This window comes from Maniola jurtina, chromosome 4 (assembly GCF_905333055.1).
Source record: "Maniola jurtina chromosome 4, ilManJurt1.1, whole genome shotgun sequence".
NCBI classification, from domain to species: Eukaryota; Metazoa; Arthropoda; class Insecta; order Lepidoptera; family Nymphalidae; genus Maniola; species Maniola jurtina.
In genome coordinates, this window is record NC_060032.1 from 5,861,331 (window position 1) to 5,886,961 (window position 25,631).

General features: G+C 35.8%; 1 protein-coding gene across 8 annotated transcripts in view; it reads left to right on the plus strand.

The window, feature by feature from the left end:
• Positions 1–3,159: 3,159 nt before the first annotated feature.
• Positions 3,160–25,631, plus strand: part of LOC123864537 (TLD domain-containing protein 2) — a 146,228-nt gene continuing 123,756 nt past the window's right edge. For 2 of the 8 annotated variants that reach the window (XM_045905055.1, XM_045905058.1), the window contains exons 1-2: positions 3,160–3,663; positions 17,484–17,711. In XM_045905055.1, the coding sequence (XP_045761011.1) occupies positions 17,575–17,711 (137 nt within the window). In that variant the 5' untranslated portion in view covers positions 3,160–3,663; positions 17,484–17,574. Of the gene's footprint in view, positions 3,664–9,977; positions 10,082–17,483; positions 17,712–25,631 lie in introns of those variants that run through there. The other 6 variants (XM_045905067.1, XM_045905068.1, XM_045905060.1 and 3 more) reach the window with 4 other exon arrangements.

Sequence of the window (25,631 nt, forward strand, 5' to 3'; positions counted from 1 at the left end):
TGTAAAGTGGAATAACTTGAAAATAATTTATATTACACACGCAATGGACTAGCTTTACGCAATGCACTAGCTTTACAGCAGATCCAATTCCTTCACTCTTCATGATACCAATAGTACCTATACCGTAGATAAGTAATACATAGATTGACTGTGCCTACTTTATTCCCACAAGAAAGAGATGTATTGAGATAATTCACAAGTAATAAATGGATAATGTTATTAGATTTCTAGCCCAAAAGAATGCTGCATGCTATTTCCAATAACGTTAGAAGCGTTTTCAATTTATTTATTTTATTTATTTATTTTTTTGGATTAACAAACGGTAGCACACAAGCGGTAAAAAACAGTAATAATATAGACATAGTAATATTATATGTGCTACCCACTACGTCAACCACATATTATTAATTATACTTTACTACATAGTTACATCTATAAATTAATATTAGTGTTGTAATTAAAAATATATTAGTTAATTTATCGTCTATATTCTAATTATCCTACAGCCTTAGTTTAATATAGTATTATTATTTTTAAGAGAATCTATGACCAGCTTCTTGAAAGAGCCCACGCGAGTCGAAAAAATATCAATATTACCAAAGCATGCATTATATGACTGTGTCATTCTCCATAGTGGTGAGCGTTTGCCAGAATTTGTACGACATTTTATAATAGCAAAAAGTTTATGCGTCTGATTACTACGTACATGACTTCTAACTGGTACTTTATAGCAGAGTTTACGAGTTAAGGGAATACAATCGTATTTGTTATGACACAGATCAAATAAGAGCATAGCTTCAAGTTGTTTGCGCCTCGACTGTAAGTCTAGTATATTATATTTTAAAAGAAGTTGGTCATAGGGAAGGTATCCTCTTGTGCATTTATAGTGCATCCTCCGTAAAAATTTTTTTTGTATAGTTTCTAATCTCTTAACATATTTATCGTAATAGGGATTCCAAATACAAACAGCATATTCCAGTTGAGCGCGAACAAGCGATTTATACAAATGTAGATAGGTAGCAACTCTCTTGAAATTAGTACCGGTCCGCATTATAAATCCATACATTTTATATGCTTTATTCACAATATTTTGTACATGCGTGTCTAAATGTAACTTACTATCCAATGTTATTCCTAGATCTTTAATATCACTAACCTTCTCTAGAGCCTCTCCACAGAGCGAATATGTATAGTAGCTAGCGGATTTCTTTTTTGTAAAAGTAATATTCTTACATTTATTTAAGCTTAGATTAAGTTTATTTTGTGAACAATATATAGTAAATCTATTTAAATCAGCTTGAAGATGGTCATGATTATCTCGTAGTTCAATTGTTTTAAATATTTTAAGATCATCTGCATATAGTAGGAAATTACTATGCTTAAAGCATTCATGAATATCGTTTATGAATAAAATAAATAAAAGAGGTCCAAGAATTGATCCTTGAGGAACTCCAGAAGTAATCATAACCAATTTAGATTCATGACCACTGATAATAACTCTTTGAGTACGACCTGATATGTATGATTTAAACCATCGCCAAAGATCACCACGTATACCGTTATAAGCTAATTTTTCTAATAAGCGTTTATGATCTACCCTGTCAAAAGCTTTTTGAAAGTCCGTATAAATGCAGTCTGTTTGTCTGTTGTTATCTAAATCTTCAAATAACTGGGAAGAAAAAACAAGAAGATTAGTTACTGTTGAGCGTTTCTGCACAAATCCATGTTGTTGTGGTATTATAATCTTATGTAGCAGTGGATAAATGGAGTCGTGTACAAGCCGCTCAAAAACCTTAGAAAGTACAGGCAAAATAGATATCGGTCGGTAATTTTCTACGTTCTTTTTGGATCCCCCTTTATGTACAGGCACTATGCGAGCCATTTTCCATTTCGTCGGAAATATGCCTTGTTTAAGACACATACTGTATAAAATGTGCAGTGGTTTGTAAATGGTAGTAGCAGTGGCTTTGAAGAAAATTGGAGGTATATCATCCAACCCAGATCCCTTCGTTACATCCAACTTTTTTAGAGCTTTAATTACATTTTCAGTCGTGATAACAGTTTGACTGATAATGTCACACACTATTTCATCCTTACCAGTGCAGTCAATATTATCTATGTCAAAGTCATTAGTAAGAGTAGATGGTACAAAAACCGAGTTAAAAAAGTCAGAAAATAAATTACATGCATCGATCGGGGTGTTAGCTATATTGTTTTTGTAAAATACATTGTAAGGTATACGGGAATTGTTTTTTATATTAGAAAAGTATGTCCAAAAATAGCGTGCATTTACTTTTATATTATCTTCTACTATGTTCATATATTCACTGTAACGACGTTTCGATTCTTTTTTAAAACGATGCCTGAGTCTACAGAACACCTCATAGTTTCAAGTTATTGTTCTTAGCTGTCATTTTTTCTATGTGTAACAAAATCTACTAATCCCTAATTTAGGGGCCATCCTACTAAAATCGTAGGATTCTGCGAATTATTTGGTCACCCTGCGGAAAAACTAAATAAAATACATAGACAGTTCTGTTTTTTAACTGGTTTTACGGCTCTGGGTTCTAGCTTTTTTCAGGTTCAGTTCTCTAATGGTGGTGCCACATGCAACAAATTGTATAAATCAAGCATCGGCAAACACCACAGAGTAGTTTTTATACAGAGGGTTTGACGTGCCTGCCTATCGAATGAAATGGCTAGCGCTCCCAAATGTTGGCAAGCTTACCATGAGCTTAACTACCAATTACAAAGAAAAACTTCTTGCAAACACCTTCCATACGCTGTCAGTGCTTGTAGTGCTTGTTGTGTATGTATGAATGAATGAATATTAATAAACTATTATTGTACCTACGCTAAAACATTTAAACCAGACACTTGCGACAAACAGCAAACAACAAGCACTGGCAACTTTTCCGATGAAGAGTCTGGCGGCGGCACCCTAAATAGTTACAACAACGATTCCATTGATCTGTTTATTTTAGTCTCTATTCTCAGTTCTCTAGTCTTCTCACTACCTGCTTTTAAGTTGGTTTCAAGCATAGAGATAATCGTACTACTTTCAGGCCTAAAATATGTTAATAGTCTATGGTTTCAAGCAAAGTCTCGAAAGTCTCGAAGTCTTGGGCTAGAATCTAGAGCCGTAAAACCAGTTTAAAAAATAACTTGAAGTCTTCGACACTTCGATTTACAAACAACAAAGTGGAAAAAGAAAGAAAAAATATTGTCGTCTGTCGTTGCCGAATATACGTGCAGAAGTACTACTAATTTTTTGTACTAAATTTGGAAACAAAGTCCGTACTCCGAAGTTAAATTTACTTCAGTTAACATTAAATTATTGTTCCGGGTTTATTTTAAGATTATTAATTTCTAACTGTGAGCTCAATCGTAAATAAATTATTTATTAGCCGGACTGGTGCAAATTTAATATAAACAATATTACGGAATTATGTATAATAACTAAAGTGTTCTTTTAAAGTATTTTAATAATTGTGACTAAATGATTTGATAACAATGCATTGAAAATCGTAAAACAGAACCGGTGGTCGACGTTTTGTATTTTTTTTTTTGTTTCCTTATGCTCTGAACTTATGAACATATATCTTGTGATTATAAACTTGGAACTACTTTGAAAAGTGCCTGAAGATTACACCAGGACAACATGTAAGTATTGTCTTCTATCGGGTTGAATAAGTAAGCATAACAAGTTTACAAGTACCTAGGTAGGTCTATATATTACCATTTACCTACTCACCAATTTTATCTGTAAGCTGGCTGATTACAGATCTCTAGATGTAAGGTTTTCAAGTACTTTGATGTTGTCTTAAAACTTCAATGGTTCAAGTGGAAGAAACCAACATAACACACTAAAACAATATTAAAGTTAGGAGCATGCTAGGGCAATATAATAACAATTTCATTTGAATTTAGGTACATACATTATTAAATATTATAATTAATTAAGAATGATGTACTTACCAAGTGTGTAGTTGCTAATTAATATGATTTTTTCATTGTAGTTGCATTTTTATTATTTTACTTATTAAATAAGTAGCTGTAAGTAGTAAAAAATCAATTAAACCAAATCTGTAGGAATGGTCTCTCTTGCTACAGTTAGGTAAGGGAATTAGTAACCCTTGGTTGCTCTTCAGCATTTTCCATACAAACAAAGTTTGGTTCTGATTGAATTAACCAATTAATCTCAATGAAAGTTCATAGACACATTCTAGAAACGAGTATTTGTGTCTGATGTTTTCCAGATTTCTAGAAAAATATGTAGCTTCAAAGTTACACCAGCTAAAAAATTTGTACATGCACATCTTTGAACCATATGTTGCTAGAAGTATCTACAAAATTTCATTGAGTTTGATTCATGACCAAACTAAGTACATTTGTACTTATGGAAAACACTAGAGAACATGCTTGGGGTACTTCTCTTATCAATAATTTTCCTAACCAGGCCCTTTTAAATTTGAATTTAATTACTTATAAAAGTCAAATAATATGTTAGACAATACAGTCTCATATCTAAAATTAAAACATCAACTAATCTAACAGCTGTTTGGAAAAATCAAAATACTAAACTTCCCATTACTGTCAAGTAAATGGAAGCATCAACATCATAAGCATAAATTAAAACAGCTATATTCCAGCTACTTTTCAAGCATTTACTCTAATGTTAACTGCAGTTAAACTAGTAAAAAATTGCTGTAGGTTGATTCCGAAAAACCTGCATCAATCATTATTACAATCCCAATTGTTGTGATTGGCTGAATTCATTGTACTTTTTTGCTACAATGTATTATAATATTGTAGCCAATGATGAGCAAGCATTCAACATCATAAATCATTAATCTGAGTTGATTGCGATTTTGAGATGAGAGCTGTTTATGGTTCAGACATAACTAGCACAAAAATGATAGATCATTTTAATATAGTTTTGCATCTAGAACTCTCAGCTAGATGCTAAACTGTATTAAAAATATTTACTATTTTTGTGCTAGGCATTTAAATTTTTTAACTGTAAAACCAACACTTGTGTAGTTAGTGCAATTATTGTGAACTAGCCATCAATATGATCAACGATTTCTACAAATCACCACTCTTGATATTTCCACACTGATACTTTTTGCAGTTATTTGTCAGGCAGACTTGTGGTTGTAGCTAGGTGTCCTTCATCCATACTATACTCTGCAAATAGTTTGTTTCTTTGGCTCTCGCATATCACTATGATTAACTTTCAAATAATATGATGTACTCAACATTTAAGTGGCTAGACAACTGCAGACATCCAACATCTAATAAGCAGTTCTATAATAAAATTAATTTGATTTTAAATTAAGTTCAAAAGATTTGAGCAAAATTTACTTTCAATTACCATCATATTGTTGTCATAGATCTTGATGTCCATGACTTTATCTGTGTGGATTTAGATTTTCTCAGATTTTCTAGGATAAAAGTAGCTCATGTGATTTTGCAGATTTTTAACTATACCCATACAAAAATCACGTCGCTCGTCAATCCATTGCTCCATTGTGACGTGATTGAAGGACAAACCAACAATTAAACGCACTATCACATTTATAATATGAGTAGTGATTAAACTCCTCCTTGTTTGTTTGGGCTAATCTCAGAAAATAATGTATGGATTTTCACATAGTTATCACCAATAAAAAGAAAGATTATAATTTATGGGCATTTTATGAAAACAAGCCACCGATATCGATGGTACTACTAATTGAGAATTAAGTTGGAAAAATTTCCCCATTTGAGAGCTTCCGTTCAGTAGCGAGTGCTGCGTAGATAGCTAGTTAAAGTAACATAAAACCAATGTATCATACTATAACATCATTGAAAAAACCATTATTAAATTTTTTACTGATATTCGCGAATTCGTTCGCATGGATTTAGATTTTCAAAAATCCCGTTAGAGCCCGGCACAAATTCCAGTATCATGAAGTGAAACAACACTATCACTGTCTCACTCCACTCTATAACCAAACAGAAAATAGTTCCTCTGGGCGGATCGCTATTAGCAATATGAAGATGTCCCTGTATCATTTTAATATCAAGTATGATTAAAAATACATAATATTCTGAATATGAAGTATTTTATCACAAAACAATTAATGGACCAAGTGCAGACTTTGTTAAACAAATTGGAAAGATTAAAAATTCTTGTTTATCTGTAAAATAAAAAGGGTCATGTAGATAAATGAATGACTTCTGTTATCTTTATTTTAGTTATTAATACTCATTTGTTATTTTTATTTAAATGTTGTTGTTTTTTAGCTGTTATTAAAAAGCATCATTGATTCATTATTGTAGTTACAAAGTATAAGTGGAAAGGAACTTTAATCGCCAATGTTAAGATTTCAGACTTTAAACAGGTTTTACTCCTGCACTGCTTAGTCTTTCTAGATCCTAGTTATCACCCATCTGATTATTGTAGCTATATGTGTTATATTATATATCTGCTGCTTGCCGTACTTCAACATAGTTACAAAAAAACACTAAAGAATAAATCCATAATAACACTGAGGAATATTATAAATCCAAAAGTATAATATTTGTCTGTCTGCTAGCTATTCACGGCATCCCGGGGATCCCGGAAAATCAAAGAGTTCCCACATTATTTATTAAAAACCTTAATCCTAAATCCGCGTGGGCGAAGTCGCAAACATTTGTTCAACAATACTTCTCTGTCCATTATTACATTTTTTAAAAATACATATAACGAAAAACTAGAGAATAAAATGATAATTTATAATTTAGTATGTATATTTATATTTTCCGATGCAAATATCTTTGCCAAGTTACCATAACATAATTTTATTACCCAAACAGATGCCTCCCATATATTATTATAATACAACAGATAACAGATTTATTTTCATTAGTTAAACCTGCTTGATAAGGCACGATTTATTGTTTTTGTTCAATCTAACAACGTAATAAGTTCAACATTTTAAAACATCTACATTTTAACTGAAAAATATAATTTGTACTTATTACAAACTGTTAAATTACGATAGGAATAAGTATTACAGTACAAATACAAGTTTCGCTTGGGGAACGATGGGACTGGCGTTCTGTAAAGTCTTGACTGGTTCAGTACCACCGTAAAAGAAATAACGATTTTTTTAGGGTTCTGTACCTCAAAAAGAAAAACGGAACCCTTATAGGATCACTTTGTTGTCTGCCTGTCTGTCTGTCTGTCCGTCCGTCCGTCCGTCGTGTCTGTCAAGAAACCTATAGGGTACTTCCCGTTGACCTAGAACCATGAAATTTGGTAGGTTGGTAGGTCTTATAGCACAAGTACAGGAATAAATCTGAAAACCGCGAATTGTGGTTAAATCATTTAAAAAAAATTAAAATGTGTTTCAATTTTCAAAATAAGATAACTATGCTAAGTGTGGTATCATATGAAAGGGCTTACCTGTACATCCTAAAACATTTTTACAGATACATATAAAACAGATTTTTATTTATTTTGATGTATAATAGTTTTTGATTTATCGTGCAAAATATTGGAAAAAATACCCGGGTACGGAACCCTCAGTGCGCGAGTCTGGCTCGCACCTGGCCGGTTTTTTTGCAATGTAACCACAAATTCACGGTTGTCGCATTTTTGCCCTACCTGGGGCTATAAGACATTGCCAGTTGCCATCTGCCAAATTTCATGATCCTAGGTCAACGGCAAGTATCTTATAAGTTTTGATTCCCTTGACGAGTCTTGACAGACACCACAGACAGACAGACTACGAAGTTATCATATACGTTTCTTTTTTTCTCAGGAGATACGAAACCCTAAAAAGTAATTTGTATTGTAATCCATGATACCACAAAATATTTTAGAAATATTATGCATATAAATATACCTACATACTCAGTATACATATACGTATTTGTAATTTTATTGTATGATCGTTCAACAGACATCAATAAAGAAGAAGGAAGTTCTCAATTTGACGCGTATATTGGTGCGTGGAAGAAATCAGCTCCACATGCAGCTGACTACCAAATAGAATAATGATATTGTTCAAGTGTGAAATGTTACATCAGTTTTTTAGAATTACTTACTACAGTTCTTGCCAACTGTTGAGAGCATTATTTAGTTGCTTGAATTATATCTAACTGTACATAATATGTATAGTAATCGCAAAAAAATATTAATGCAATATACCTACCTAACTAAGAGAAGATAAGTAAGATACCTAACTGGGATTTTTTACTTGTTCTGTGAGACCTTGCTTCTTGCCAAATTTTGTTTCCTGGTTGTTTTGATTGCGTTTCAGTAAACCCAAAAAGTCAAGCTCGTAAGTAGAAGCTAGATTTTGCACAGTTCCAAGAAATCGTAAACTAAGTATTTGACTTTAATTTTAATCTCCACGCGTTTCTGAAAAAAAGCTTCAAACACACAGACAGACAAGCGGACAACGAAGTGATAATATAACTAAGAGTTCCTTTTTGTTTTCCCTAAAAAGGGGCCTGTCTAGTAATATGCCCATGGGTCACAATCCTTAACAACTAGAATATCGATTCTAATCGTTATTCAAATAAAATTACTGTTTCTATAAAAAACAAAGTTTTTTTAGTCCGTTTACCTAGGTTTCTATTTTTTCTGCCTGAGAGACTTGCGGTGATGCGGGCGGTTTGGTTTGCGGGTTTGAGATCGGCCTACTTACTGTACACAAAGTAGCATATTATATAGCTACGTGTACACCTACTCGTACTAGTTTTATATTCTCTATACTAACCTAGTTTATTCGTACAATATGCCCAGTTAACGTGGACTACTTTTTGTTTTGCTCTAGAGTGCATTCGATCCCAGGAACGCACCTAAGCATAACTTTTTGGAGTTATGTCTGAGAGCTCCATACTCAAAGGTGTGCGTAGTCTACCAATACACACTTGGCTAGCGTGGTAGATTATGGTGTAAGTTCTTCTCATTATGAGAGGAGACCCGTCCTCAGTCATGGGCCGGCGATGGGTTTGATGATAATTATGATGACAGATTGCATATTAATAGGAGAATAGTTCTTGTGAAAATTAAACTTCAGTGATACTTAGTAGTTGAAATTCATAACCTTTAGTTCTGGAAACACCTGGGTTATAAAAAGATAGTGATTTGACTAGGGATTATAAAAATAAATACGGACACTTGTTATATATTCTTGAAGCGCTATGGCAGAGAAGGTAGATCGATATAGTTAAAGTAGGACTACTAAACCATTTATTGCACTGCAATGTAATTTCAAATCGATATAAGTGGTGCACCTTTACTACCCAGGGTAGAGAATATAACATCTTTCGTGGGGGCCGGCCTGTTAACTATTAAATATTTGTAGTGCTCAAGTACGTCTGTCTGTATTCCTTCGTGAAATGTATTGTTCTGATTTTCGTTCGTTTTGTTCTGAAGTTCGCCAATGTCAACGTACCTACCTAGTGGAAAATACAGTGTTGCATGTGTAAGGAATTTGTTGAATGTTTTACAATTTGACGATAACCGTCAATGCTCTAAAAGTCTATACAGATCCTGTAATCATCATGTTTATTCGAGTATAATATCTACTAAGTTATCACTTTACTGTGGCCATACGAGTAAGTTTACCGGCAAGTGTGCATGACATCATGTACATTGATAGTCATACACTGTCAAGTTTACTGGACGCCGCTTCAAGTTCACTGTAAACTTGACGGTAAACTAGCCAGCGTTATATGTAATGTAGTTTTTATTTTATAATTGATCTCAGTGTAATTTGTAACGGCATTCCAAACGCGGTTGATCTGATTCATTACGTAGACGATAGCAAGGTAGTAATTGATCGTATCTGAGATATTGTTTTGCACGGTGTCGATAAATCGTTCTGTGATTATAAAAAGGAGGAGAAAGGGTGAGGTCCCACGTCGGGCGCCATCGTCATGCGCCGCCCATCCCCCGCTCGCCTCTCCCACTCGCCTGCCCTTCCCTCTCTTTCGTACAGTTGCACGTTTCCAGCCATCGCAGCAGACGTGTGCGCGATATGCCGTCTAACCCACCGCCACCGTCAGCGCTTCTTCATGCGAATTTCACACCTTGGTTCGTTGCATCGATGCATGGACCACATTAGATGCTTCTGCACTCCATCTATCATCAAACATATTAAGGATGCTCTCATTGTCATTTATTATTTCAATCACTACAAGTTCGTCTCATCATCGTCACTTAGTGATGTTAGATTCATTTGGTTGACCGTTTCTTTTTTATAGCATTAGGGGCCGACTTTTCGATCGTCAGTAATTTTTTAACTGAGGAATAAATTTAACGATTAATCATTTTTTATTATGGAAATTGCTAAAACGTCAAATTTATTCGTCAGTTAAAGTTTATTCGGAAATTGAGAAATCTGCCCTAAATCAACACAATAATTATTATTAGGATCATTCATGTTCGATAGATAATGAATTAGGCATTGGTGTGTAGTTTTAGTTCAGTGATGAAAAAGGTAGTGAAATTTTTTAAACTGTTATAAGCTAACGATGCGTTTCTATATTACACCAGGCATTTTAAGACCATTTATGTAAATAACAAACGAAATTACGTTCGCGGTACAATATCACACTAATATTATAAAGGCGAAAGTTTGTATGTGTGTGTGTGTGTGTGTGTATGTTTGTTACTCCTTCACGCAAAAACCACTGGACGGATTTGGCTGAAATTCGGAATGGAGATATATAATATCCTGGATTAGCACATAGGCTACTTTTTATCCCGGAAAATCAAAAAGTTCCCACGGGATTTCGAAAAACCAATCCACGCGGACGAAGTCGCGGGCGTCAGCTAGTTGTACATAAAGACTAAATAGGAAGGAAAATAATGCGTGAAATAGCAGCTGATTAGTGTGTTGTTGATGGCATTTAGCCAAGCCGATAGCCGATAATATGTCTAACTCTCTGTGATACAAACTAGGTAGGTACGTAGTTATTCGCATGGATTTACTTTTGAATTGTTATACAATACCGTTATCAACTTGTTACTTTTTAAAGACAAAATCTACTTAACTAGGTAGATATACTTTATATACTGGTATAGGCTAACCTATACCTACGTGGGTATCAAATAGATACCTATATCTACATGAAAGCAGAACCTCTCCCCTTTACAACCTTCCGTGGGGGCTTTTGTTTTTTTTTCAGTCGCTCGTTTCCGTTTTATTCGTTGCTTTTAATATCCAGTGATGTACCAGGATGAATAAGTAGTTTTGTGAAACATTTCATGAAAAAGCTTTTCTGTTTTGTAATACTTTCGACTTTGTTTTTTGGTTGATAACAACGAAGTGGTCTAGAACTCTAGACCCTAGGAATTCAAATAATTATTGTATAGTATTCTATAAAATTCTTAGAACCAATGTACCCATTGCATTTTGAAAATATAATAAAAACCCACGAAACGGTAACGTATTAATTGAAGTGCAATTTACTTAATTCGCATAACGCAATTTTTTTTTTGATTTTTTTTGATTTTTTAATGAGATTGTAGAATTAATATCTAGAAGTTAATATTTGTCACAGTATTGTTTAAAATTTTCCTGAAACAAAAAAAGAATCCATATTTATTATTGTTATAAATGCGCACTGTCTGTCTCTCTCTGTTACGTTTTCAGGTTTTCACTACCTGTCAAAATTGGTTAAATGGATGGGCCATTTAACTGATTTGACAGGTACTTTTTTATCCCTGCAAATCAAATAGTCCTTAAGGGGCATGAGACGGGCCTGCCCGCGAAATTCAAATTTAATTTGGTTTTTCGCATTTTTTAAACTAATACGACAACGTGGGCTTATGGCATTTTCAATTGCGACAATGGCAGTATCATCCTCACAGGTTTATATAAAAATCTTTACTTGAAAGGGTCCAGGTTAAGAAATTAGCTGTAGTATCGACTAATTCTGACACATTAGTCGATACTAGAGCTAATTTCTTAAACTAGCCCACGTTGTCGTATTAGTTTAAAAAATGCGAAAAACCAAATTAAATTTGAATTTCGCGTGCAGGCCCGTCTCATGCCCCTTAATAAATCTAAAGTTGCGGACATCATCTAGATTCTAGTCAGTATATATCCAACACGGGTCTTGTTAATAAAAAAAAATCATTGTTACCAATACTCATAACACAAATTGAGATAGAAGTAGTTCTAATGATCTCTATGCTAAATCCTATAAACATATTAGGTAAGTAAGTATGTCATAACAGCTAGCAAACCGCATTGGCGGTTCCTCTGGTACTGCAAATGTTCATGGGCGGCGATAATTATATCTACGTAACATCAGGTGACCAGCCTGCTTGTTTGTTCGCTTTTTTTTAAACATATTATACAGGTGAAACTAACTGTCATATCAACGTACAATTCAAACTGAGGCTCTAGATCTATAGAAACTTGAACTTTGCGAAAATTCCACATTAGAAAAGCTAGGCTGGTTTAGCTAGTTATTTTATAAACCATCAATATTACAATTCACAGTCGATTTTCTCTTTAGAGTTTAGAGTAAACAAAATACGATTACTTAGGATATTACGCAGAGAAAACGTGGAATAGTCTAATGTTTTCGAAATGATCTGAAGAGCGTGCACAGTGCTCGTTGCCAAAGTTACAGGGTGGGTGCGATCAGCTGGACTTACGTAAGGCACGCGGGGCGGGGGCGCCACTAGCTGAGGTTAGGGACGATCGATACCAGCTTTCGCCTCTTGCTGTCGCCCTGCGATCGCTTGACTCGCACCTAAACTTAATTTACCGACACGTCCTCTTAAACTTGCTCCTCTAACTCCCGATAAACGTTCAGAAAATAATTGCTCACTTCCTAGTTCTTATAATACAAGTTTTGTATTTGCTTATTCTCTGATTAATTATTATTGTTAACAATATTTTGAGGATACAAATTTTCCGAGGATTTCGAAAAAAAAAAAACAAGTGAAGTCATAATAGTAAATCCTCGCTTACTCATCGAAAATAATGGAAACTAAGATTATAATTTAGGAATTCTAGGAGCTATGTACTTTAGTAGTACTTGCAGCAAATTCAAGCAAGCTTATATATTATCTTAATCTGAGCCAAACCAGATCTCAAGTTGGCACATAGTCTTCGTACGAATAAAATCTTCGATCCCTCGTTAGTCGGTTGGAAGTAGATAGGTAGGTACATCTGTTTTTATAGTATCGATCTCGTTGGTTGCAAATTGTAGGTACGTACATTGTGTCACGTAGGTAGATTCGTGGAGCGAATTCAAGAACATAGCACGCGAAAAGGGGAAGCGGTGGCAGATAATGGATTGTCGCGAGCGGACGCTGCACAATAGCGTGACGTAGTAAATTCGCTAGCCCCAGTATTACTGCTACACTGGGCTCCGAGCAATTCCTGTAGATTATATTGCGGAGTATATTGTACGAACGGAGATTTGCCTTTCTAACTCCTGAGTCCCTGGTGTTACTTTTCAAATTAACATGCGTTTAGTTAATAGTGATACACTATTGATTGATAATACTGTCATTTAGGCCTACTTGCAAAAGGAAAGTTAAACTGATCATCACTATCAACCAATAGGCATCAACTGCTGAATATAGGTCTCCTGTAGGACTTTCACACGCCACGTTCTTGCGCCGCATGAATCCAGCGGCTCCCTGTCGCCTGATATCGTCCGTCCACTTAGTGGGGGGAAGGGGTTATCTACTCCTACGGATCTCCACATTTTTGATTTGATCACGTAGAGTAACGCCAAGCATACTTCTCTCATGAGGCCCATACATCATGTCTCGGATCCATGTCATCACTAGCAACATATATACTGTTTGAAGACTTTGGTCTTCGAGCATTGAGCAATGTCAGACGAAAAGACATCTCGAAGCCCCCTGAACGCTGACTAGCCGAGTTGGACTCGGCGACTAATCTCTTTCTCGAAATTGGACCTACCCAACCAGGGTTGTCCCAGATATACATACCTACTAGTCTACTTATTTCGAGTGCAGAGCTCCCAACGATTCTCAGAGCTCAGAGCATTGGACAGTTTGTAAATTGAAAAACGTTTAAAGACCTGTCGACTTGTTTAAAAGATTGATATTTGGCACTGGTCGCAGTTTGGCATAATGTACCGTGATAAATGTCTAGCGAGATGAATTGCAGATAGATTTTGCGGAAATGTAAAGCGAGTCTAGAAGTTTTTTGACACTGATTTAACGCCTCATTTTCGAGAGTCAAATCGCTGTGACGCCGGAATATTCATAAATAAGTAATGCGAATATTTAATTATTCTATAGACACAATATATGAGCAAACACACCACAAAAGGAGTTATGAGTAACTGAGGACACTTGAAAATATTATATGTATTTAATTCAAAACATATTTTTTTAAAATTCAACAAGTTTTTGTGAAATGACAATACTTGTACAATTATTGACAGACAATATAGGTAAGTAGTTGTATTGGAACTGATGTACTACCAATGGAAATTGTTAGTTCCACCGAGAAGAAGCTGTTAAGAAACTAAGTCGTTAATAACTAACTCTATTGATTAAGTCTGCGGCCGGGTGGGAGCTGGCGCGATGCTATACTTTCCGATCCTCGCTTCTTTCTTCTTCCTTCAAATTTCTTTCAAATATTAAGAGTTGGTTTTACATGCTGGCCGCCCTGCAGGACGCATGCACTCCCAGCTGGGCTGCAGAGTTGATTTATTGCTAGATCAAATAAGCGACATAAACAGTACAGCTCATAATATTATGATGTAACATACGTAAAAGATAGATTGATAAAGTTCTCAAGATAAGAATCTGAAATCTACAATTCGAATTTCCAATATAGTCATCACATTCTGCATCTATATTATTCACGTAGAGTAAAACGTACAGTAGGTATGTCCAAAACTTACTCAAATCTTAATCCTATTCTATATTATCAAACTTATCCTGATGCTGCTATGATTGGTAGACTAGATTAGCTTTGTTTTAAAACTTAAAATATGAATTCTGGGCTGCTCGCAAAGAGAATACAAATAGAGATTGTTTTAGGCAGAATAACTTGCGTACTGAATCGTAGAGATTTCAACAAAGAAAGCAACACTACGCGTATATTATGTGTATATTGTGTGTATATGTTAATTTTTCATCGCGAGTAGACATCAACTTATATTTTTACAGAAGTCAGAATTTAAATATATACTACGTTAACTACCTACTGAATAAGATATGATGTACTTATCTACCATCCGAAATATATAAATAAACAAGACAAAATTAAAAAATTTAAAACACGTGGCAGCCTATGACCTTAAAATATATCTAAGAGCTTGCTCCTATGTCGGCAGTATCCTCAAGACAGTATCATAAGGTTAATGAAGAGTTGGAACCTAGAGTACCTATTGCTAGGTACTTAATAACCTGGCAGCCAAAACATCAATTCACAATCGTCTTAGCCCTCACAGTTTAGACTGTAGAGGAACAGTGCCACTTTATCATAAGGTTAGGAAGTTGGAACTAGGAGTATAGTGACAAGGTTTATACCTAGTAGCCATTGTTTCATAGACGGCAGTTCCTTAGTCCACACGGTTTAGATGAGCAGTACCATGCAGCAATGGGTTAAGCAATGGGAGGCTACAGTATAATGACAAAGTTTATTCCTGATAGCTATTCTATCTATTCACAATGGGCAGATCCTTAGTCTTCACGGTTTAGGAGGGCAGTACCACTGCAGGATGAGGTGTTGGGATCTGGATTATAGTGACATAGTTAAAACCTGGTACCTACATAGTACATTGTATATTAAAATCGGCAAATCCTCCGTCGTCACCGTGGGAAGTGTAGTATTTTAATAATTATAACAAATTGAAAATACTTATTATATTTTACGTTCAGGTAAACTAGCACAATAAAAAGCCAGTATAGAAGACGTACTATATGTATATTATATTATGGAGAAATATTCCCACTTTCTATATTTTCAACGAAGTCACCTTGTGTGGAGCAGGTAGGAAAAACATAAAAATATAATAAAATGTACATAAAGAGCTGCTAGAGTGAATGCGGCGCGGCAGAAATGCATAATTTATTTTTCACACGTTTGCATAATATTCCAAGGCATGTCTCGTGTTTTAACTAAGGAAGTAATTAACTGTTCTTTAGTAATATTTGTAATAGGATTTACGCGTAGAGGAATAATATAATATTTACCTAGTTATTGAAGTATATCCCGTAGTACTAACTAGCTATGCTTATAATAAAACTAAGTGGATGATTTTTAACATAAAATACGTAATTTTTTTTTTAAAACAACAACGAAGCTTCATTATTTATTATAGATATAAAGCCCAAAACAGTATATTATGATTGAATTTTCCTCTGCCTGTATTTGTTAAAAACATACTTGTCAAAGCAATTCAATGCTTAGGTACGGATTATTTATCATTCAGTACGTTTCACAAGAAAATTATTATTTAGCTATTATACCCGTATTTGAAACACTTATGGCCCACACTAAATCACACAAAACTTAAACAAACGTTGATTGGGCGCATATTTATTTATAAACTGACAGATTTTCTCTGTACAGATGGAAATCTATCATGTTTTAAATAAACACGCGTTTAACGATGTTTAAATTTTTGTGGTAAAACCGTGCGTTATCACCACTCTTATTGACAGCCTATGAATAAATAAAAAAGCATCGATTTTATAATATAGAAACCTGTTTTTATCGTTTGTGCTTGTCTAAAGATTTTTATTAAAATAATAAAGAGGATAATATTTATGTTAAATACCAGAACAGGCAGTGCGCCGATAACATAGAGGTGTGTAAACTGGTTTCGCGTAGGTACATATATTAAGCGAGATTATTATGGTTTTATTGTTTGTGTGGGTTGTAAAATCTGTACGACGACGTTATTTACGATCTAGTCGAGAACCTGTTTACGGAAGTTGATGCGCAAGCGCCTGGTGTAATATTAAGAGTGATCATCTATTACATTTCATTGCTTTACAAATTAGTCTCACCTGCATAAATCATTGCAATACACTTTATGCTAGGCGCAGCACTTTTCAATGTAATATCATGGTATTCTTGGCGTTATACAACTAAATAATAATGTTCTCCCGCTTTTGCGACTATATAAATAAGTTAAGGCTGCATTATTTACACAATAAATGAAGTACTTTTTCTCATATCATCCGCAAATATTAAAAAAAGAGCTACATATAAAAAAGACAAAGAACTTAGTATGTTCTTAAATATTTTTACAAGTTGAAAGTTTCTAAAATTGAGTCTGATATAAACACAAACAAAATTGTAAACAGACTTCTATGCTTTTGTTCTTATTTTCTTTCTCACACATAGGTACCTACACATGACACTTTTCTTGCCTTTAAGCTTTCAATATTTGTGTGCCTATCAAATTTTAAATTTTTATAAATGCTTAGCTTGATGTTTTATTTATGTCGCTTGGGGTGGTCTGTTATGTTGCAGCCCGCGTTTGTAATGGTGCTTGGCGGTTCAGTGGTATATTAATGTGCGCGCGGGTTTGGTAGTGCGTCCGCGCAACGATAACGATACCGGGATGTCCTCGCCCGCGCGTGCGCCGTCCAGCGCGGTGCCGCCCGGGGCGGGCATGCTGCCTCCCGGGCCTGGGCCCTCCCGCCAGCGCTCGCTCAAGGACCGACTCAAGGAGGGAATCACCGGACCCTTCCACTGGCAGTGAGTGTTCTTATTATTATGCTAAAAGCCTTTATCCGCAGGGACAACGACGAGCCGAGCGCTCTCGAATCCTCCTGTACTCGTCTTTTTTGTATTACGTCGCATGATTATACGCTTGAGAGCACGCTTCGTAGCTGTTCTTCTTATCTCCGCATCCTCTTGACAGTGGCTTGAAATCTGAAAACAACGCATTTACAAGTAGATCGGTTTCACAAGTGCAAGATAATTCTGTCTTCTCGATTTGAAATCTTCAGTGACATTATCGTTATTGTGTGTTTTTGCGTTGCTTGATATTTCTGATTATAATATTTTTAAAAAACATCAATATTATTATTAAGAAAATAGGGATGTGTTGGGGCCGTTAAGGTAAATATTGGTTCAAAAGATAGTTTAGTTCACCATGCAGTGCTATGCATGCCAACAGCACGATACCTTAACAGTGCTCTTCGTAGTTATTGTAGCTGGCTTAACCTAGCCACTGCTAGGAGTATCAGGCAGCCCCGTGAGGTATTGTTTTGTAAGTGCTCTTGATATGCTCGTACTTCAACCGAGACAATCGAGGCAAAAGCTCATCCCTTGGAATTTGGAAGTGAGCGCGGTGGTACGTCTACCTGATAAAGTCTACACAACTGCGCCGCCGGACAAAACAAAGCCTCAGCAAGCTCTACTTGGTAGTAACTAGGTTATGTACCCGCCTCGATAACTAGAAGAGTACCATTGATTTAGTTTATTATGTAGTTCTCTTCTCAGAAGTATTTTTAAAATCGGTGGGCTTTATATTCAATTTGTTAGAAGCTTGTGGGAGAGCGGCAGTAGCGTGGCAGTCGGGGAATCGAATTTGTCCCTAGATCTCGCTCCTAACGTCTGCAAATAAATCTAGATTCAACTTGTTTCCGATGTTCATACCCTTCGACCTTTAATTTTCTACTTTTCTACTTCTTGAGCTAGTTTCGTACTACTTAAGAATTAATGAAATTAACTAATGCGATTAACGAGTCGAATGTAGATTACTTTTCACTTAAATACATTTAGCTAAACCCAGATTAGAAATGTAGGTAAAGTGTCCTAAGTATGTTTTATTTTTTATTTAGGATATTGATTGTTTATCTATTCAGTGAATGGGGTTGGTGTGAAGAAATCGTGTTGTACCTAGACAATTTTAGTAAGTAGATAAGTAAACTGAACATTTTTAGCTACTGAAACGTTGTAAACGAAGGAAACTGCTAATAATATTTGCCTTGTGCAACACTTGCTTGCTATCTTACGTGTGTAGTGTGTACTATGTAAATTACCTTGGCTCCTTCCTGCGTCTTAGGCCTCTTTTCACATAGCTTTTTATGAGAGTGCTGCTGACGTGTTAACCGACGATTCTAAAATGCATTTGCGCTGTCTATGTTTTATTAAAAAAATATATCTAAACCGATAAACCGGCGGAAAGTTACGTGATTTTTGAAAATTTCACCTTCCTCCCCGGTTCTCAAAAATTCTACTCGAGCGAAACCGGAATGTAGCGTAGCCATCAGCTAGCAATATTATATAGTGGAGACCTAACTCAAAAGCATACAACAGCCTTCATGTGCAGCCATAATATGCGTAGTAAAGTCTCATATAAATGCAAGACTGCGTCATGCTTTGCCACTTGCGAGTTCTATACAATCTACAAACATAATATTTACTCGTATGCAAGGGATGTAACGGCGCGACTGCCGCTAAAATATGGACTGCCTGCATTTGAATACATCAAGTACCACTGATGACGTTTGTCCTGGTGGCCTGATGCCTGATGATGTCTAGCTGATGCCTGCGACGACACGTCCGCGTAGATTTAGGTTATTTAAAAGTCTGGCGATCCTCTTACATTGTCCAGGATTAACAAACCGGACAAGTGCGAGTTGAAGTCGCGTGGAGAGGGTCTCGTTGCCCGTACGTTGTGAGTTTGTACGCAAACTATGCTATTGACGGATTTACGCGCGGGGGGAGGGTGGTGGTTGCTTAGTATTGTGTCTTTCTTGTAACTATTGTAGGATGCGATACGAAACGGCAACTTGTGATAGCCCTTACAGCGATAGATAAATAAGCAAACAATCTAATGAGCACCTCCGCTACCGTGCTGGAGGTCTCCAGCATCAGCAGTTTACGTAGCTTCTCTGACTAAAACTATTTTAAAATTCTTAAAACAATATGATAAACTAGCTTATGCTCCTACACAAATTTCAATCCCCTATTTTACCTCCTTAGGGATTGAATTTTCAAAAATCCTTTCTTAGCGGGGATGTCTACGTCATATTAATAGTTATCCGCATGCCCTGTCCGATCCATCCAGTACTTTGAGCTGTGTATTGATAGATCAGTCAACCAGTCACCTTTTCCTTTTAGATATATTTAGATTAATTTTGCGCGGCGGGCTTTGCTACTACCGTCTGCAGTTTGAACTCTGCAGCAGGTTCAGAATCACACCTTAAGTGTTCCTTGTTTTACTACAGATTACGGAACCCTAAATATATTTCAGCTTATGCCTGTTTTACCTAAGTATAAAATACACGTGTTATAAAGCTTTTATTATAATACCTACATTTGAATCATAACATATTCAAGTAAGCAATCGCTGGAAGTAGGCTAGTGGGTTTTAAGTAGGCTAGACTTAGATCTGCATATAAGCACTATTCTAGTCCCAGAGACGGTTGTAAATTTCGTGATATTTCAAAAGATGAACCAACACTACACTACTAGAATGGGACTAAAATGAACAAAAATAGAGCAGTTTCGTTGTTTAACTCCTATAACGCACCTTCAACTTGTAATATAAATTAATCTTATTGATTACAAATCATAATTCACTATAATCAGAATGGCAATTTCTTTTCAGTGACAGAATCTCTACGATGTATGGCTTTCTAATAATATATCTATACGGCAGTTTCTTGTAACAAAACACGCGTATGGGCGTATTCAGTGTAAGGTCTTGCCAGCTATCCTTAGTCATTAGAAGCGAGATATACTTCTAATATTTGTATTCGATCCCTAGATAATCTTGCAGCAGACTCTTAGTCTATTTTTTGCTAATTCCGAGGGGTTAGTCGCATCGCTTATCATGCTCGGGGCGGTCTTTGTTGTAGAGCTTCGTTCTGTTGTGTATGGCGCCCTTGGCCCATTTGGAATATTAAGCCACATATTATGATGGTACCACTACACAACTCAAGTTGAAAGTAGGTGTTTTATCCAACTGATGCCTGAGACTTCGTCCGCGCGGTTTTAGGTTTTTTAGAATCCCTATAAGAACTTTTTGAATTTCCGGAATAAAAAGTATCCTAGGTCCCCAGAATGCAAGTTCGCTGAAAATTGTTTAAATTGGTTCAAGCTTGATCGTCCGCGCGGATTAAATTTTTCAAAAAATTCGTTGGAACTTTTTGAATTTTCGAAATAAAAAGAATCCTATGTCCGTCCCCAGAATGCAAGCTTGCCAAATGTCGAAATTGGTTCACCGGTTTAGGTCTGAAAAAGTAACAGACAGAGTTACTGTCGCCTTTATAACATGAGTAGGTATGGATTTTTTCTTTTTCCGCTTTGTTAAAGGCCTGGACAGATACGTAACGTTACATCAATGACACGGCAGAACGTCACATAGACGTAGATGTACCATTTGTAATACAGTAAACTTTATGAATTACGGCAGTTCTTCGCGCTTCGTTGTTTGAAAGCCTTCTAAATACAGTTTCTGGAATTACAAATTCTTTTTCCTACAACCAGAACGGTATTCTCACCACCGCACCCGTGAAGTAACTCTCATGAACTTCAGGAAAATGAAATTGTTGACCTTCGACGGCTTCTGACAATGTCAGGTGTTCGCAATTCAGCCTACATAAGTGCTCTTCACTTTGCGCTCTAGATTAACTGTTGGCAAATAATTGTGTTGTAATGTTATTTATTATCTTGTAAAATAGAGAGAGAGAGAGACAGCGAGTGTCAGACCTTCGTTATTTTAAAAAAGCGTTATTTCAACACATGGAGGAACGGTCAGCGACTATGAATTTTGGATCATGGTGGCTTTGGGTGATAACAGCTAATAAAGGTGTAAAAAATCTTACGTCAAAGTATAAAGTCTATTTTTTAATATTTTCTTCAGAATAGTTTTTGAAATCACGCCATGCATTGCCGGACGCTTAGTCTCGTGGCAACCCAACTGCCAGAGGCCCTTAAAGTTTAAAAGTTTAAGGGTGTCTGGAAGGTTTCAAAAATATAAATTAAGTTTTATGTGCAAAAGTTATCAAGTTAAAAAACCGAGTTCATCGTACCTGTATTAAAAGTTGAGGGGAAACTGATGCCAGTAAGGCGTTCCATATTCTAGAGGTTCGAATTAGAGTTAGCCCGCTTCAATCTCAGACTGCATCATCACTTACCACCAGGTGAAATGGCAGTCAAGAGCTAACTTGAAAAGGATAAAAAATGGCGTTAGCTTTTTCCTCTATTCTTTGTATTCCAAAATGAAGTTAAAATGTTAGGCCTTTTTGACGGAAGTCCCAGATGACGCTATTTGCAATTCAACCTACATTTCGTCGTCAGAACTCTTCCGCTCCAGATTGTTTTCAATGTTAGTTCGCGAAACTATTTAACTTCATACGACAGGTAATTATGTTAATGCAAAAATGTGATTTTATTATTTATTTTCAGGGTGAGATTTTGAAATGAAATAATTTGTCACTGTTCATGTCAGAGTACGCTTAAAGTTCAGGGTTCCGTGTAGTCATGCTAATATCAGAACCTTGCCATGATAAACCTAAATAAAGGACGAATTATTAGGAGCAAAATTGTTTTTTCTGTTGATTACTCTCCCTCGTTTATTTTAGAACAAAGCGGTGATATTCTAGTGGTTAAAAGTTGGGGCTCCGGGGTTCGATTTCGGGAGGCCATAAAAGATAGTTTATTAAAAAAATATTTTGCCACTATTGAAGTTATTAGTTTTCAAAATGTATTCCTTAGTGCAAACTTATAAGGTTCAATTTGAATGGAAGTATCAAGTATGCTTTCAGTAGCCGAAGCACGTCCTAATTAAATAGCCCAAAGCGAAATCTAACAGAATAATCCGAAAAATCGAAAAAATAAAGCCGTCATAACCCCTTCCAGGTAAGCTCGCTTTCATCTTATACTGCGAAATATCACCAGGTAAGATTGCAGTCACGGGCTACTGATCTTGTCATGACAATAAAGTAAAAGTGCTTTTCCGGACACGCGCTGTGCCTGCGATATTAATTCATTGTACCTATGTTTTCAGGAATAATTTGCTTAGGTATTAGTAGTTTTTGAATCGAATTTAAAAACCTTGCTACTGTATCTAGGTGTTTACCAAAACCAATACAAGTTTATGCGCAAGTTTATTGAACTGTGATGATTTGGCAAAACACTTACTTATTTCTAAACGTTTAAACATCTATTGTTAAATATTTTCAAGTAGGAAGAGAAACACAAAAGCAAGTGTTATGGAAGTTATTAGTGAAAATAGGCTAATTAGCAAAAACATATTGATATTAAGTGTTTATGTTATGTCTGTTTTTGAGTTATATTATGACTCTTATATTTTGAAAACTATTGGCTGGTTTTGTTCCTTAACTAATTCATAGTTAACAGAAATCAAGAGATATGGCTGTTTGCAATAGCTTCGACATGGATAGTATACAAGGACACCCTGACAAAGTGAACTAAAGTGAGGGTAAAAATGGTGAATTTCAAAATGGCTGCCATGCAAAAAAAAGTAGGTACATGGTGTTTTAATTTGTACGATGATGCGAAACCCTTCCTGTGCGAGAATAACTCGCACTTTACCGGTTTTTTTTTAATTCAAAGAATTGCCGCTGAACCATGTTTATGAATTATATTGCTATGGCCCAAATCCTTAATAAGAGTAAGGGTAGATTTTCAATTTTGTGATAATAACCTAAACTGAGGTATAATTTTGATAGGTTTCCAATAAAAGTCTGCCAATAAGTCCAAACTACCTATTCCCCTCAGTAATAGGTCAGGGAATGAAAGATCGACTGTTAAGAGATTCAGCTATTAGTTTCAAGCGCATGTCTTTAGCGCCCGATGTAGGTATATCATCTCATATTATGTCACATCATCTCACTGCTATCAGAACAGCCTTCCTGTTTTACCTAGAGTGTCATCAAAATAATTTATAGTCTAATGGAATAGGTTTTGTATCTAGGTGGTCTGATGTCGTCCCGCGTCCGTCACATTGAACGCCTAATAAGATAGTCACGCGCGGTCCACATAATCGATTCACCGCACAGACCAATTACAGTTCATGCTGAAAATAACACAGCTCTTATTAAATTCATAGACAAATTTCCGCTTGACCACGATCGCATGTGAGGTTATGTAATGATGCCGCCTAAAATGGCGGCCAAAAACGATCGCCAACGTCGCAAAATGAAAAGACCCTAAGGAACCTATAGAGCCCCATTTTTCAGTGCAGACATTGAGCAAAAGGCATCCGAATCTGAAATCTATATGACTATGTATCCAATCGTTACTATTTTAGGCAGCTTTATTAGATTTAGTAGACTGCGAGAATTAGGTGTTTGGACCTTTTTTTGTTGACGGGGGGAAATCTTTCTAAGATCTCTTTGGAGAAGATCGTGTTATGTGGGATTTCTATACCCACTAAACCTCGGTGGACATCTTCAACTCTTATTAAGAGGCCCCGGGAACTGTAAAGAACGTGCGCTAGTCAATTCACATCTCACCTTTTGAACAACATGCGATTACTATTTTTGGAGCGGTGACGTATTTTGATTACTGGTGCAGTGGTGAGTACTGTGGTGGTGATAAATTCCATCTTAGAATCTCCTTCTTATCCAATATCTCATCCAAGATAAGACATAAGGATGCAGATACTTCTCCTAATCAAGTGATTTAGCAATGAAGGGCTTACTTGTTATTAAATAAAAAAATATAGTAAATTGAAAACCTCAGCAACAGCAAAAGCTTTGGGCTTGGCTTGTCGCGGCAGGGCTTGTCGCGGGTTAGAATCGTGACATTCTCTCGTAGCCGAGGTCGCGTCACATTGAGCGAGTAACAGCACAGTCACGCGCGGGCCACGGCTCACAAAATGAATCGCCAACCGCGACCAATCGATTTCACATCTAAGCCTTTGTCGCATCTCTATCTGTTTTCTCTTTCCCTATTTGCATGTCAATATTGCATCCGACTATGTAATTTACTGATAAACATCTCATTGTCTCATGATACGAGGTAACAGAAATATTAGTATCACAGTACACAGACTCGTGATTGAGCTGTTTGATTGCCTCAGCTACTTTATATAGATACGTATATAGAAATGATATCGCTTCGGAGAAATTTGACTTGGTAATCTACATCTTAGATTATCGTGTCAACGAATGACTATCTGGGATGTTCCTACAGACACATCCATGACGCTTTAGATATACTCGACGAGTTTGCTTGTGGTCTACAAGCGAAGCAACACGTAGCATTATTGTTAGGCTTTTCTTAAATACTAAAACAAAATATGCAATAGTTAACGTCAGGAAACATTATTTATTTAGAAATCTTTTGCTGCTTCTAAGTAAGACTTCTCAATGCTATAAAGCCTGAGGTTATATCACTCTAATAGGAATTGTTTCCTGCATATTGTAGGTTTCTTTATTAAAGTGTTTATCCGAAATTCAAGGATTTTTTAAAAATTTATCAAATGTTGCGTGTCCGGCGGTATTTGAACCACATCTCTATTGCAGGTTTTTTTCCTTTTATTGTCTAGATTGTTTTCCTTGAAAGTGGAGAGTGTAAGCACAAGTTTCTATACAAAATTCCATAAATATTGACGCATGCAAAATTGAGAAAACTAAAGCTTACTTTCCTAAGCTACATTGTAAAATAGTCTTTATGTACTGCGCGTCAAAC